Source organism: Gouania willdenowi, chromosome 10 (genome assembly GCF_900634775.1).
Source record: "Gouania willdenowi chromosome 10, fGouWil2.1, whole genome shotgun sequence".
NCBI classification, from domain to species: domain Eukaryota; kingdom Metazoa; phylum Chordata; class Actinopteri; order Blenniiformes; family Gobiesocidae; genus Gouania; species Gouania willdenowi.
In genome coordinates this window covers 12,642,637-12,657,490 of record NC_041053.1, presented here as the reverse complement: position 1 = coordinate 12,657,490, position 14,854 = coordinate 12,642,637, and the positions used below count along the sequence as shown (strand labels likewise).

The following is a 14,854-nucleotide window of genomic DNA, read 5'->3' as shown; positions in this document are numbered from 1 at the left end:
CTGCTCTGCTCTGCTTGCTGACCTTGAGGTCATGTGAAAATCGTGCACAATGTGTGAATGTTGGATCCGGCATACATGTAGCAAATGATGAAATAAAAGATATAGGTTTCAAAGTCTTACTAAACCCCCAGGTTTTGGCTGACCTGCCACTCGGGGGAAATAAAAAAAAATCCTTGATTATGGGTGGTACTCCTAAAGTAGTTACGACACGCTCAGTTTATTTTACTCACCACATATTGTAGAGCCCACAGGTGCTGCTTCTTATAGGAGTGCCTGTTTTTTTTTTTTTTTTTTAACAGTGCCTGTTTATGACACACACACACTGGTCCAATGACGTCACAGAATCTCATTCTCAGTGTCAGGGCCAAAATTGTTAGTTAATGTTTATTAACATATTTACTCATAGACCTTATTCTACTTAAGGCTTTAAGTTGAGACTTTTCATTTCTGCTGTCTCATGTTTTCTGCTCTCTTCTCGAGGTCAGCTTCCCAAAACACATCTTATCCCTCAGACACGGAGGCATCACACACTCACATGCCTACACACACTCACATAGTCACACATACACACCCAATACACATCCATTCATACACACAAACACCATACACGCGCGCACCTCCAACACTCACGACAATCAGGAGATACCAGAGAACTGGTTGTTTTGACCCAAAGAAGAAACTGTCTCTTTTCACCCTCTTCTATCACCTCCACCCTGTCCTCTTTATCTCCTGGGGGGAGGAGGGAGGGGGACTGAGGGGGAATAAACGTGATGAGTTAGAACTGTGCCACGCAATCATCGGAGGTCACTAATTTTGTCCATCTTTGTACTCTTTTTTACTTAGTTTTATAATAAACCTTTTTTATAAAATCATCAATGCCTCGCCTGGACTCCATCACTCAACCAGAGCAATAAATCATGTCTCCAAATGAGGTCAACCGCAAATTTGCCGTGACACCAGCGAATAGCAAAATGTAATTATAATATCTGGGTTTCAACCCATAGAGGGCAGTCACTCTTACATTTTACACCAAAAAATACCAAATTGAAATACTTTGACTAAAATGTTGACAATTGGACCAGGACCAATCAACAGTTCTACCCTAGACAAGAACATATGTTTTCAGCAAAAGAAAAATGGTTTTGAAAAAAAAACCAGTTACCAATGAGTCCTGGTCAATGTCTATGAATGTAACTCTGAGTTTCTCCTAATGTGTGAATTTATAACTGTTCATTCACAGTGACGACTGCCTACAAATACCTAAACTTTTGGTGGCTTGTACTAAATGTGTGTACAAACTTATGCTCGTTGACATTCGCATTCACACTTGTATTGTCGTGCCAACGCAAATTTGTCTAGTTTACTATGTATTTGATTTAATTTAAATGATTTTGCAGATTGTTCACCATAGTCGATGCATTGATAAATTACCAGGAAAAATCTAAGAAAATTCTTGTACTTTTGAAAAGCATCTGTTATGAAATGCAGTGGTTTTTACACCCAGGGCAATATGTTGCAAAACTAAAACACCCTCCAGGTTACCAAGAGTGCAGAGTTTAAGAATGTGCACGTAGCTGCAGTGTTTTAGGAGACCTCGAACAAGGTATTTGATCAATGTGCTTTGTGTCAATGGGAGATTTATTTGTTGAGGGTAACAACAAAATACCTGTTAGGAACTATTCTCGAGAATTTAAATCAATATTTTAACAAGTCTTAAAGAAGAGAAAATCAATGAGCACTTCCTTAATCTAAATAAAAATAAAATAAAAACGTATTTAAGTGTTTTCCCCTGCAGTCGTCAAATATGTATCCTTGTCCATGTCAAACACGTTGGAAAACTGTATTCCTGGTTGTTATTGTTGTTATTGTTGCCCAACCAAAGCAACGAGATGTGCAGTAGGGTTCACAACATGCTTTTTTTTTACACATGAGAAAATATGTCTATTTTTCTGTAATTGTATGTTTTTTTTAATCATTTATTGTATTTTTGTTGTCAGTTTGTACACTTCTCTTTTATTTTTGTGTTTTATATTTTTGTGTGTGTTTCTTTTCATCAATTTGTCCGTTTACTTAGGGGGGCCACACAAAATTAAACCGTGGCCTGCATGTGGCCCCCGAGCCTCCTGTTGCCAATGTATGAGCTAGAGTTGATAAAAAGAGCAATGTATTTTTTTTTAAACAGTAATCATTTGACATGTCAGGTGACCCCGTTCAAATTACAGGCAACCTCACATGGGGTCACGACCCCAAGGTTGAAAAACACTGTGTTGAGGTGGATCCATTATCAGATGAAAGAGGCAGCAGGCAGGGGTAATGTTGCCTGCATACAGGAATCTCTCAAAAAAATTAGAACATCATGACAGATAATGAGAACCCAAAATTCAGTGACTTTGAAAACTAGAATATAATATTAGATCAATAAAATACACCCTCGTTGTGTGAAGGAGAGATTCCGCTGCTCCTTCCTGCCTGCAGCTGTCAGAATGGACAACCAGAACATTGGCAGCCAATCCACTAACAACAGTCAACTAATTTAGTGTGTGTATGTATACATTCTGTTTTTATAGTTTTTGTATACATATGTATTCTGTTTTATTGTTTTTATTGTTGAATTTACTTTCTTGCAACATGTTTTTTTCCCCTCTTCTATCTGTACTGTGTACAGGCCCCCATGTATATATATTATTTGTCTGCTGCTGTAACTCTGCAAATTTCCCCTTAGTGAGAGGAATATATCAAAAAAAAATTAAAAAAAGTATATTTTGAACAGAAAGTCAGGCTTCTGAAAATGATGTTCATTTCTATGCACTCAATACTTGGCTGGGCCTCATTTTGCATGAATTATTGCATCAATGCGGCGTAACATGCACGGTGATCAACCAGTGGCACTGCTCAGGTTTGCTTTGATTCTACAGTCACTGACTGTGGAATTTTGCATGTCATTTGTCCCAGAGTCTGGAGGAAGAGCGGAGAGGGACATATACAACATTGCTTGAAGACCAGTGTGAAGTTTCATGATTTTCAATTGTATGCACCTGTAAATCCATTTTCATCAAAACTCAAAAATCAAGTACAAAATCAACAGAATCCATTAACAAAATAAACCACATTGTGGGGTGGATTCACTAGGTTTAGGAGTATTAAAACATTTGCAAACATCGCTCCACACGCTAATAAGGGGTACAAAACCCAGGGAATAAGGACTGCGCGTCACAATACGCCCGCAATCCATTTAGAACATTTCCCTTTGATGAATATGTAAAGTAGCTCATAAGGGGAAGAGGAAATGCAAATAAATTAATGCAGTGGGCGCAATGCAATTCATCACATCTGAAACTGTTTGCGGCGATTGTTTTAGCACAGGAAAAAAAACCACGACTGACAAGCAGGTGCAAACACACACGCAGAGATCAGCTGCAGTAAATGTTGACACAAAACACAGTGGAGATGAAAAAAAATGCTTCTAGTATAAGAAAATAATTTCATTAAAACAATAGTCAATATTAACAGCCACTGAATAAGAAAATAACGTGCACCCACGGCGGCTTGTGTGAAGTCCAGTCTGGACGTACCGCTCCTATGAGCTCCTGTATCTTGTTCTCCATGTTTTGACCATAAAACTCTCGTGTCGCGTTGATGGCAGGAGCGTCAGACCAGAATCAGCTGAGCAGCTGCGTAATGTACACAGCGATGGCACAATATTCAGTTACAAATGTGATTGTACATGACTACTCAGGAGCTCAGACCTGCTGGATGATGCTCAGTAGATCATCTTCAAATGATGCTGATCGACTGATTGACAGACTCTGTTGCTGCATTAACTCAGATCAATGGCATCTGTAATGGCCATTTTATAGCTATATACGAGTGTGGGTCTTAAATGAGCGTGTCAGACTATATATGTGATGCCACTTCCGGGACAAGGGTTTGTTGCTTGACGGGATGGAGCTCAAACGGTTTCTGACCGCGACACCGCAACACCAGAAATACCACGAACACTGTTTGATTCTATACCATGGGAAGAGCAGAGGTCGAGGTGAACTGATGGTTTGATGGACACATTGGTTCGGAATCAATTAAGCATAAAATAAAGAGAAAATAAGCATATATCAAGGAATTGTACGTGATTTATGTCAACCGGACAGTGAAAGGTGTACACGGTGGGCGCTCAGCCCTCAGCCCTTTAAAACCCATCAAGGTAGCCAAGTAGTGGATTTGGCTATTACAGCATCAACAGATCAATAGGACGGTTTCTGTCCAAATCTGCCTGTTTTAAGAGCAAAGTTACGGGACCTATCGGAGCACCCACATTAAAGTAGGAGGGGAAAAATATAGGTTTTAAAGTTGTTGTTTTGTTTTGTTTTTTAAACATTTTTATTTGTATATTTTGTTTTTCACACTATTGAATGTTTGTGCAGCAGATAGATAAGTCCACCAGCCTCCAATTGAATTTCTTGAAATGTCATTTTGTGTTGTGCACTCACCTCTCCATGATCAAGGAAAATGTTCATTTAAATAGTCTCAACCAAGTCTAAACGCACACCTACTAGTTCCTCACAGCAGGTGAGCAAACAGCGCCTCTAAAGGAACTATTTATATACCTGGTTTACCACCCTTTATTTCAGATCTTAGTGACTCTGCACCAGAGAGTTTAAAGAAACAAAACATCACAAACTAGGAATATGTGGAGAAAGTATCAAAAACTTTGAAAGAGCAAATATACCTTGATATGGAAAGAAGGATGTAGATATGTTTTCAGTTGCTCAATTAAGATAAGTTGGGTATAGCTTGAACCATTCAAACAAAACTAATTCAAGATCATTTTCAAAACATTACATATTATCAAATTATTGGATTTCTTTGAAAGTTCAATGTCTGAAACATGAGAAGATAATTGAGGAAATAATCACCACACAAACCAACAAACAGCTGTAATTTAAACTATAATTTCCTGAGTACTTTGTGAAAGTGAAGCACGAGCAATATATGATTTTAATAATTATTCTGAATATGTGTGTGTGTGTGCGAGTGTGTATGTGTGTGGCTTGTGAGTGAATATAAGACAAATATTTAAGAAAAGCCACACATCCACTAATGCATGAGACATGCACGGCTGCTTGAAGGTTGTCCATCAACGTGAAAATATCAAGCAAATGATGCTTACTGTTTATAAAATGTGAGATCAGCTTTTACCAATCACCTCTCTATGTTGGAAAATATGGAAAAACATTTAGAAGATCAATGACATTATATTTAAGGCAAAATGTATATACATATATGTGTGTGTGTGTGTGTGTGTGTGAATTTTCCCTCTGGGGGATCAATAAAAGTCTATTCTATTCTTTTCTATAATAGGTTATTACTCAAACAGAAAACAATCATCAGTAGGTAGGTGGAAAACTGATTTATTTATTATTAAAGGGTTACATTAATTTTAACCTCAAACATAAGAATATTCTACAGTTGAATAAAACAAATAAATAAAGAAATTAGATGACCCTGAAATATAACATTAAAAAATGCAATAGAAAACAATATATATATATATATATATATATATATATATATATATATATATATATATATATATATATATATAATTATCATTATTATTGACAATCGACACAAAAACTGTGAAAACATGAGTTAGTAAAGAAAAGAAAAGAAAAAAAAACATTTATTTTTATGTCAAAGATAAATACAGAATAGATCTGCTGGATTTTCCCCCTGCATGTTTATCTCAGTATTGCAGTATTTGAATAATAACATGCTTAATTCTCCAGCTGTACAGTGTTTTTCTTTTTCTTTTTTGCCGTTTTATGTGGCAACAAGAAATACATTATTACATTTTATTTTATAACATTATATTTTAATATTAACATTTTTAAATAAAATTGTTAGTGTATAATGTTTAAATGGAAATCAAAACAGTGAATTAATTATAGACAGTTGTGGAGGCTGTTCGACTTGTTCACACTACGCATGCCCAGAGATCAGACGTACGTCACTGGATGTCTTTCTCTGATTGGCTCATGTTGAGGAAGCGGGTAATGGCGGCGTAAATAAGGCTGATATTAGTGACTGCTGGGTCAGTGTAGCTGTTCTCGAAAACCTAACAAAGCGTTTGATAAACTCAGTATGTCTTCATTAGAACCATTTATCCACAGTCAACAGGCTATCGGTGTTTGTTAAGTTTACAACCACAGTGATGCAGTGCGTGGTAACGGGAGGAAACGTTAAAGGTAGCAGCATTCACAGGCTCTTTGCTATTTAATCAGGTTTTTTTTAAGCTAACTGTGTCTGTGTGTGTTCCACCCAGTGCTGGCCAAAGCCATCCACTCTCTGTCCAGGATTGGAGACGAGCTGTACGTAGAGCCTCAGCAGGACGGGGTGAGTTCACACTTTATCCTGCTCTCTCACTTTACTGCTGACTACCGGAGCGTTGCCAGGTTGGAGGGTTTTCCTGACAGGTCATCTATAAAGGGCAGATATTTTTGGGCTCCAGCCATAAAGTCAGCAAAAATATGGTCAAGTGTTCTATAAATCTGTGATAACCACATTTATTTATTTATCTGAACAATATCCACTGTTATCCAGGAAGTTTATTATTATTTGAGCTATAGTATTTTAGGGTTGTCCCGATCCGATAATGATATCGGATATCGGTCCGATATCAGCCAGAAACTGAATATTGTATTTCATTGGACTGCATCTAACATCTCTGATATATATTATATTATATTTATTCAATTGTAGAATACTGTAGATCAGTGATTCTCAACTGGTGGGTCGGGACCCAAAAGTGGGTCACGGACAGTTGGTCAAAAATAAATAAATCCTTTATGTCTCTCTTGACTTGTCGTTTATTTTGAAAGAAACTTTCCTTCTGTTCAGGCAGGCTGTGAAAATGCATGGTACACAAGAAAACATATATATCACATCGGAAAGATATTGGTATTGGCCAATACGCAAGGCTGCAATACTGGTATCGTATCGGAAGTGAAAAAACTTGTAACGGGACATCCCTAGTATATAGTCATCTTAAAGATGTAAATACTTGTTTTAATCAAAAAAATAAAAAATAAAAAAAAAACACAGAAATTGGTTAATCGTTGAAAGTTAGTGTCCAAAAACAAACAGAAAATTGGTAAAAAAAAAAAAAAAAAGTGTTTAAAGTGTAAGCAATGGGGGGAGAGGGGGTTGGGGTAATGCAATTTAAAAAGTAGGAACAATTAGTTTAAACTGTTCATGACAAATGGCGAATGTGCTTAAATTGGCAAAAAAAAAAATAAGCATGAAATATGGCGAAAATAGGTTAAAAGTCACAATAATGGGTCAACATATGCGACATTAGGTTATGAAAGTGCCAAAAATGTCTTGGAAGTAGAAGAAATGTGCAGAAAAGGTATTGAAATTTGATAGAGAAGTGGCAGAATGAGAATGGTTCATTGTTCTATCAATTTGTGATAACAATTAGGGGTGTAAACATCTGGGTACCTCACGATACGATACAAAGCTCGCGATAATGATTATCTCACGATATAACGAACTGCGATTATCAATATATTGGTCAGAAATCAATCTACGATTACCTATGACATAACAAGAAAAAAAAAAGATTTTGTGTATATAGTAAGTGTTAACATACCAATGTAAACGAATAAGTATCTCCAATAGTGCTTTCTGTAAACAAAATATTTTTCCTTCAACAGTGACACAACTTCTGTGAAGACCTACCTGCAGATTTTAGTGAAAAAGCATAAAAGGTTTTGAAAAAAATAAAATATATCTTAAATCCAAATTATTATTATATAGCATATCGATAATCGATCGTGCGAAAAAATATTGCCGTATTGAGATATTGTCACACTTCTAATAACATTTATTTATTTATCTGAATAATATCCACTGTTCCGGAAGTTTATTATTATTTGCGCCATCGTATACAGTCATCTTAAAGATGTAAATCCTTGTTTTAATCAGAAATAAAATGGATTAAAAGTAACCAAAATTGGTTAAAATATGGCAAGTTTGGTGGAGTTGCAGAAAAGGGTAAAGATATGCAAAAATGGGCTCAAATTGTTAGTTTCTTCTCGACCCCCTCCCAGTGTCTTGTGACCCCAAATGGGCTGTTGACCCCAAGGTTGAGAACCCTTGTTTTAAATAATTCTCTGTTGGGATTTCCTGATGATGTGCTGTGGTTCTGTCTTGCAGTTGGCTCTGCGGTCTGTGAACTCATCTCGGTCTGCATACGCCTGTTTCCTGTTTGCGCCACTCTTCTTTAGCAGGTACTCACTCACTCACTCACGATGTGATCTGGTGTTTGTGTTGCTGTGAGGGTCAGTGATCCAATAAGTCACTGATGGAAACAAATCATTTTGAAGAGACTCTGATCTGCAATATTAACTCTGTGGTTGAAGTCATGGATTCGAACCTCGGCCCTAAACTGTGTGCGCGCGTGAATACAGAGGTTTCTCGACATAGATGCCAGAATAATTTGTATCACAACACCAACTTCTTCCCTTAGACTTTCACAATAAAAGCCTAAAAGAAAAGTCTATTCACAAAGAATTAACACAGTGGCTCTTAAACTTTTGGGGGGTATTTCCCACTTTGAACAAAGGAGAACTTTCAAGCCCCACCTGCACCCATTGCCCCCAAAATAATTCATTACAAATAACGCATTTTCAAATTTATTGAACTAACAGGGAACAAGTAACATCATATTTCATAATGCAAGTAACATTTAATAAAGTAATCACGTGTAATTACAAAAAAGTATAGTAGTCAAAAATGCAGGAAATAATGAAACGTTTTTTTCAATATGTGGAAAAAAAATTCAGAAAACAATAAAGGAAATACGTTTCTTAAGTCAGCTATTGAAAGTTTTATTGTTCCGCTTCACTTCACACGCCGACGTGAATAATTATCTTTGCACGTTCCACATTAGATTTTATTCCCGGTCGCATATCTAATGCAGTCTAATAATTTAATGTTCTTTTAGTTTCTGCTACATTTGTAGGCTTCACATCATTACTTTCTTTGTGTAGCCGATTTGTTTAGTGTTAATGATCTTGGCATGAAACTGAAAATTCCCTCCTGTTTGTCGCGCCCCACCTGTCGTGTCTCCATTCCCCACCAGGGGGGCATCCCACACACTTTGAGAAGCACTGAATTAACATGAGTGGGCTCAGTTTGACTCCTCTTTATTGATATAACATTAGCAAATCTAGAAACTACATTATTTTTTTTATTTTTTTTTAATATTCTTAATAGTAATCTACTACAGCATGTCAAGGAATATAATGGCAATAAATGAAGAGTAACACCACCTAAAAACATTTTTGTAGAGCATCAGTCCTGTCATAAGTTTATGAATAATTTATTCCAAGCTGTAAAAAATGTTTTAGATGGCAGTGATGTCAGTGAAATGATCTTCCTGTCAGCCTGAGTGCACACAGTAACTCAGCTGTTACTACAAAGCTGTTGCTTTGGTTTGATACCAGCTGTCCTCACATTCTTACCTGCTTATCCTGTTTGAATGTTGCAGGATGTTGAACCGTATCGTAGCGTAGCGTGTTTCCAGACTTACCCGAGTACACCCTGCTGAAATCTGAAACCCATCTTTTATTTTAAAGCCTGTGTCAAACGTTATTTTGTAATCAACAGAATGAAATTACACAAAGAGAGGCTACGGGAGGTGAAACTGCATGTGTCAAATTTGACGTCTGTCTGAGCTGGCTGACAGTGAGACAGTCATTACAAATAAATGAAAGGAATCAGGTCAGCAGTAACTTGTTCAACAACGTTTCATTCAGGAGGAAAGTTCAGGTGGATAAACTTATGAACTAAAGCTGAATATTTCACTAATTTCCTGTACATTTTCTGAACCTGTAGTTGTTTTTTTTTATGCCTTTGCTTCATTGGAGATTAGGGATGTAACGATTCATTCAACTCCCGATACGATTCACGAAATGATTCTCTCACAATGTACAGTATTTTACAAAATGAGACTGTAGACAAATGATGACTGAGAAATATTCCTTTTTTTTTCTTCGAAAATAAAAAATGCTGTACTATTTTCTTTTATATTTCATTGTCAAAAGAATCCCTTGATAAACTATGCAAAATGATGCAATTTAATTAAAAATAAATCCTGAATGAAATAAATGAAGAAATAGTAAAAACAAAGAAGAAGCCTATTCATTTACAGTAAATTCTGGCTCTACAGTAAACTCTGCAAAACTACATAATAGTTCCTTTACTTTTTAAAAGGGCAACTGAAAATGTATTTTGTGCCTTAACAATTGGACTTTAAAACAAATCCCATATCAAGGAAATAATATAAATAAACAAACTATGGCTTTTATTCTCGCTCTTGTTTCTCTCTTTCCTCTCTGTGCCTCTCTTACCTTGGATTTCACGTGTTCTTTATTTTTCACCTCTTTTGTTTTGTCTTTGAGAAGTCAAAATGCTTCCACATTTCTGATTTAAAACACAATGGTGCGTCCTGAATTTCAAATTCTAAATAGATAACGCCCTCTGTTGTAAAAAAAAAAAAAGTACTGCGATCCAATTTCAGAGTAGTGATGTGAACAGTGACGCCATTGAATCAATTTTTAATTGCCTCATGATTAATCTTTACATCCTTAATGGAGATCTTCAGTCAGTTTTTATTCGGTTGGTTTTGTTGCCTTCTCTTGATTACTTGATTACCTTTTAATGCCACTGTCTCCTCTCTGTCTCACACAGGTATTCTCTTCCCAATGGACACGATTTTCGGTGTAAGATGGCAATAAAGGTGAGTACTGTTAGGTCTAAATACGTTAAGACCGTTGCTAAAATGTGAATGTTGGGTCTAAATACGTTAAGACCGTTGCAATCACAACTCAGGGAGAAAAACACTATCTGACTTAAAAGGCGACCAGAGGCAGAGAGGTGCGAGCTGCAGCTCGGAGAAAAACCCAACAAAAAGAGACACAAAAGTCCGATATAAGTTGGATTGCTCTGATGGTGATGCCTCAGAACCAGGTATTTATTATAGAAAACATAGACCACACCCAGAGGGCTGTGCAACAGCGCTCTGGGTGCAGGATTAATACCATATATGGTAACACAAAAACTTTGGGGGAGAAAAAGGCTCATATGTCCATGCAGTGGGTCACATACCCCCACACTGGCCCAAACTAGTTTAAACCAGCTATGGTGGACAATGGATATGTTTTGCAAACACACACACACACACACACACACACACACACACACACACACACACAGTTAATCATGGATAATTTCATATTCTAACTATCGTTTAATCATTTAACTATAACTAATAAAGTAATAAAAACCACACAGACTATAACATATCTTACAAGTACTGTGTAGTCATTGGTGGTTTTGACTGACACATTCTTGCACAACAACTAATACAGTGCAACTCAATCAGAATAAGAATAGTTTTATTGACAAGTATAGTTTAAAACAAGGAATGTGGCTCTCCGACCTGGGGGTGTTTCAGAAAGCAATACACAAGCAATAAATCAATCTGTTTCATAATAAACTATGTCAGATTAATTTAAACTTAAATAAGTATTTGATTTTAAACATTTTAAAGCACAGATTACAACAATAAAGCAAACAAATCTGTGGCTTTACCTCTTCAACATATCTAACTAACTTCACATTTCATGAAACATGTGAACATGTGGACTGCACTTCTTAAACACTCTCTGAACATGACAGGACAGGACAAGGAAAAAAATAAAAAATATGCAGCCTCTGCGATTAGAAAATCGCGTTTTATGATATGATATCGCGATAATATCGCTAATGCAATTAAATGTTCAGCGCCAGTGAAACCTCAGAGTAAGTTAACCCTAAGATGAATGAAACTCAGAGATATCCATTTCTTAATGAGAGCAAACTGAAACTCTGAGTCAGTCACCATGGTAGCAGACTCTAGGAACATCACCTGCTCGCTGGCAGGTTTACTGTAAGAAACCCTGAGTTTCTACCTGCTCCTCAGCATCTGTCAGAGAGGTGGGGGAGTTTCCCTCCGCCCATTTTTCAGGCCTCTGCTTTCTTTCTATTGGCTGAGCAGAACTCAAATATTAATGTTTTTTAAATGAGTATATTATTGTTTGTGTAAACATCGTCACATTTAAAATGACTTCAATAGCTACATATAAATTAAAACTAAAATAATGGGTTATTTATTATTATTATTACTTCTCATTACTGTTCTAACATAAGTGGTTGCACATTTTATGTTATTTATATATCTTGTGAAGAAAAACAGTCATGTTTTTGTAGCTTTGTCAGTAAAGGTTACTCTTTTTGACTCATTTTGTTGGGGTGGGGGGAGGAACCACAGTTGTTGGTTAATAAATCACTTGAGGCCCTAGTAATGTTGGTGTCTGTTTTTTTTTTTTAAATGAGTTTAAATTTTATTAATCTCATTTCAAATAAACTCACTGACTGACCCAGACACACACAGGGAAACTTCATGCAATTGCGTCTCATTGCAGAATCTGTCACAACATTCTAATTAAACACAATTTCTAATGAAATAGTCAGACAAAGCTCTAGATCCACTGTTTAAATTCAACTGTTTTTGTTGTGAACAATAAACCATCGAATCCTTTGTGCAATTTATTTTAATGTTCATTGATATTTACTGTCCCTACTTAAATAAAAAGAATAAATACATACATTGTCCCTGTTTGAAACAGCTGCACTAAATCCAAAAATCATTTTCATTTTTTATTTTTTCCCCCAAAACAAAATAAGGTTGTCCATTATTTGAAATGTATAATAGTGAAGTATTTAGGTGTAATCTGCATCCAAACATGTTTTCATCTCAATTTAAGAGTTTAAGGGTTTAGAGTGGAGATAAATGAATGAGCTTCCTCTCTGCTGTAAAATTAAAATAAATTAAAAAAAAAATTCCTTGTTATATTTTCTGTCATGTTGGTTTCCTGCAGGTTGCAGATGACTATGCAAACTTAGTTAAAAAAAAAAACCCCTCTTAGCTTCCTGGTTTGATCAGCAGTGCATAGCTGTAATCTGACTGTTAACCCTTGGTTACAGAGAAGTCCTAATTTCACATGTGGCAACAAAGCAAAGCTCTGGAAAATGAAATCTGAACCCAGACTCCAGTGTGTGTTTGTGTGACAGTAAACCATGACTCTAGTCATCCCTGTCTCTCCTCCTCTATGTTAATCTGCTCTCAGAGCGTTCAGTCTGTGTTCAGATCCTTGGCCACGTTGGAAAAGACGGTAGAAAAGTGTCACATCGAGCTGGACGAGCAGAAAAATCGTCTCACGTTCACTCTGCACTGCAAACACGGTATTGGATTTTATGTGTAGTTCATTTCTGATTCACTGCATTTCATTGTGCGTGCTTTAATGTGTGTGTTTCTCTGCAGGGCTCCTGAAGACACATAACCTGTCTTACCAGGACAGCGAAAGCTTACAGGCGGTGTTTGATAAAGAAGGATGTGGAAACGTATTCAGGGCCCAGCCCAGGTTTGTGTCAGTCCATTATATTAGCTCCATTCCCTTGTTCACACATAAGCTCCTCGTTTCACGACACTTCGTTTATTGAATGAGTAAAGCAAGTTTACAGATGTGGTCTAAATGGTTATAATGGGGATATATTACACTTAATGAACTAAGATCACTTCAGTGAGCTGATCTGTGCGTCATGAATAGATCCTTTGATTGTTTGTAAATATTGTGATGTATTTTGTTGGGCAGGGCTTAGCCTGGAGGCCAACCACCATAAATGTATATATAAACACCAGATGATTTACCCGCACTGTTAGACCATGGGCAGCGACGAAGCACCGTGGTGGCCATCTTACCTCAGACACCGGGCCTCGCTCATTACATCGATGTCAATGGTGCATGTACTATTTGAATAACTCTAACTTGCTGAATTTTCAACCAATTTTCAAACGGTTTGATTTGGTATAAACGTCAGAGACATAAGCTGTCATGTATCCTGTTTTGGCCGGGAAAATCCCGTATTTCACTCCCCTTTCTTGCCTTCTTTTTGTATTATTATCCCATCAATTTTCCATATAACTAAATGTTAACAAAGATAAGCCTATCCAATTTTGATCAACCAATTGTAGTTTGTAAATGTTTGACAAGGTGGTATTTTGGATTTCTTGTAGGGCTGGGCAAAAAATCGATTTAATTGAATTTTGTAGATAAAAACAATTTTTATTTTGCAAATTCAAATTTTAAAAAATTGTGAGCCCGCCCCCTCTTTGTTTACATGTGTTTACCCTTTGAGTAGGCTATATGTGTGCCACAGGCATGTTTAATGTTTTATTTGCACTATGCTGAGATGCTAATGGAAGAGTTTATCATTTTTTTTAATTGTATTGTCATATGTTATAAAATATGTAGTTATCGGATTTCTTAATCAGAAAATTTAAGCTACTATGAAGTTGCTGTTGCACTTTTGCTTAAACCTGGGTTAAAGTTTGAAATTGTTGAATGACAGAGCCTCATTTACATTTTATTTTGGGATTGTTCTATGCATTTGAACTCTTGGGGACAATCACAGAAATAAAGTTGTACTTTTGACAATATATCTGATGTCTGCAGTCATTTTTAAGTGCATAAAAAAAAAAAAATCGAACCTCAAATTTTTCTTAAAAAAATCTGAGATTTTTTTTAGGCAGAATTGCCCAGCCCTACTTTCTTGTACATCTCTTAAAATACGATTGTTTCTCGTCCAAAACTGGAGACTTGACAACTGAAATGCAACGGATACTAAAGCTTGGTTGGTGCGGTGGGACGGGTCGCGGCGGGCACCGAAAAATAAAATCCAAAACTTGCCA

General features: G+C 36.4%; 1 protein-coding gene across 3 annotated transcripts in view; it reads left to right on the top strand.

The window, feature by feature from the left end:
• The first annotated feature begins 6,021 nt into the window (after nucleotides 1-6,021).
• Nucleotides 6,022-14,854, top strand: part of rad9a (RAD9 checkpoint clamp component A) — a 22,525-nt gene continuing 13,692 nt past the window's right edge. For all 3 annotated transcript variants that reach the window (XM_028459383.1, XM_028459384.1, XM_028459382.1), the window contains exons 1-6: nucleotides 6,022-6,242; nucleotides 6,320-6,390; nucleotides 8,215-8,288; nucleotides 10,753-10,801; nucleotides 13,233-13,347; nucleotides 13,427-13,526. In XM_028459383.1, the coding sequence (XP_028315184.1) occupies nucleotides 6,209-6,242; nucleotides 6,320-6,390; nucleotides 8,215-8,288; nucleotides 10,753-10,801; nucleotides 13,233-13,347; nucleotides 13,427-13,526 (443 nt within the window). In that variant the 5' untranslated portion in view covers nucleotides 6,022-6,208. The remainder of the gene's footprint in view (nucleotides 6,243-6,319; nucleotides 6,391-8,214; nucleotides 8,289-10,752; nucleotides 10,802-13,232; nucleotides 13,348-13,426; nucleotides 13,527-14,854) is intronic.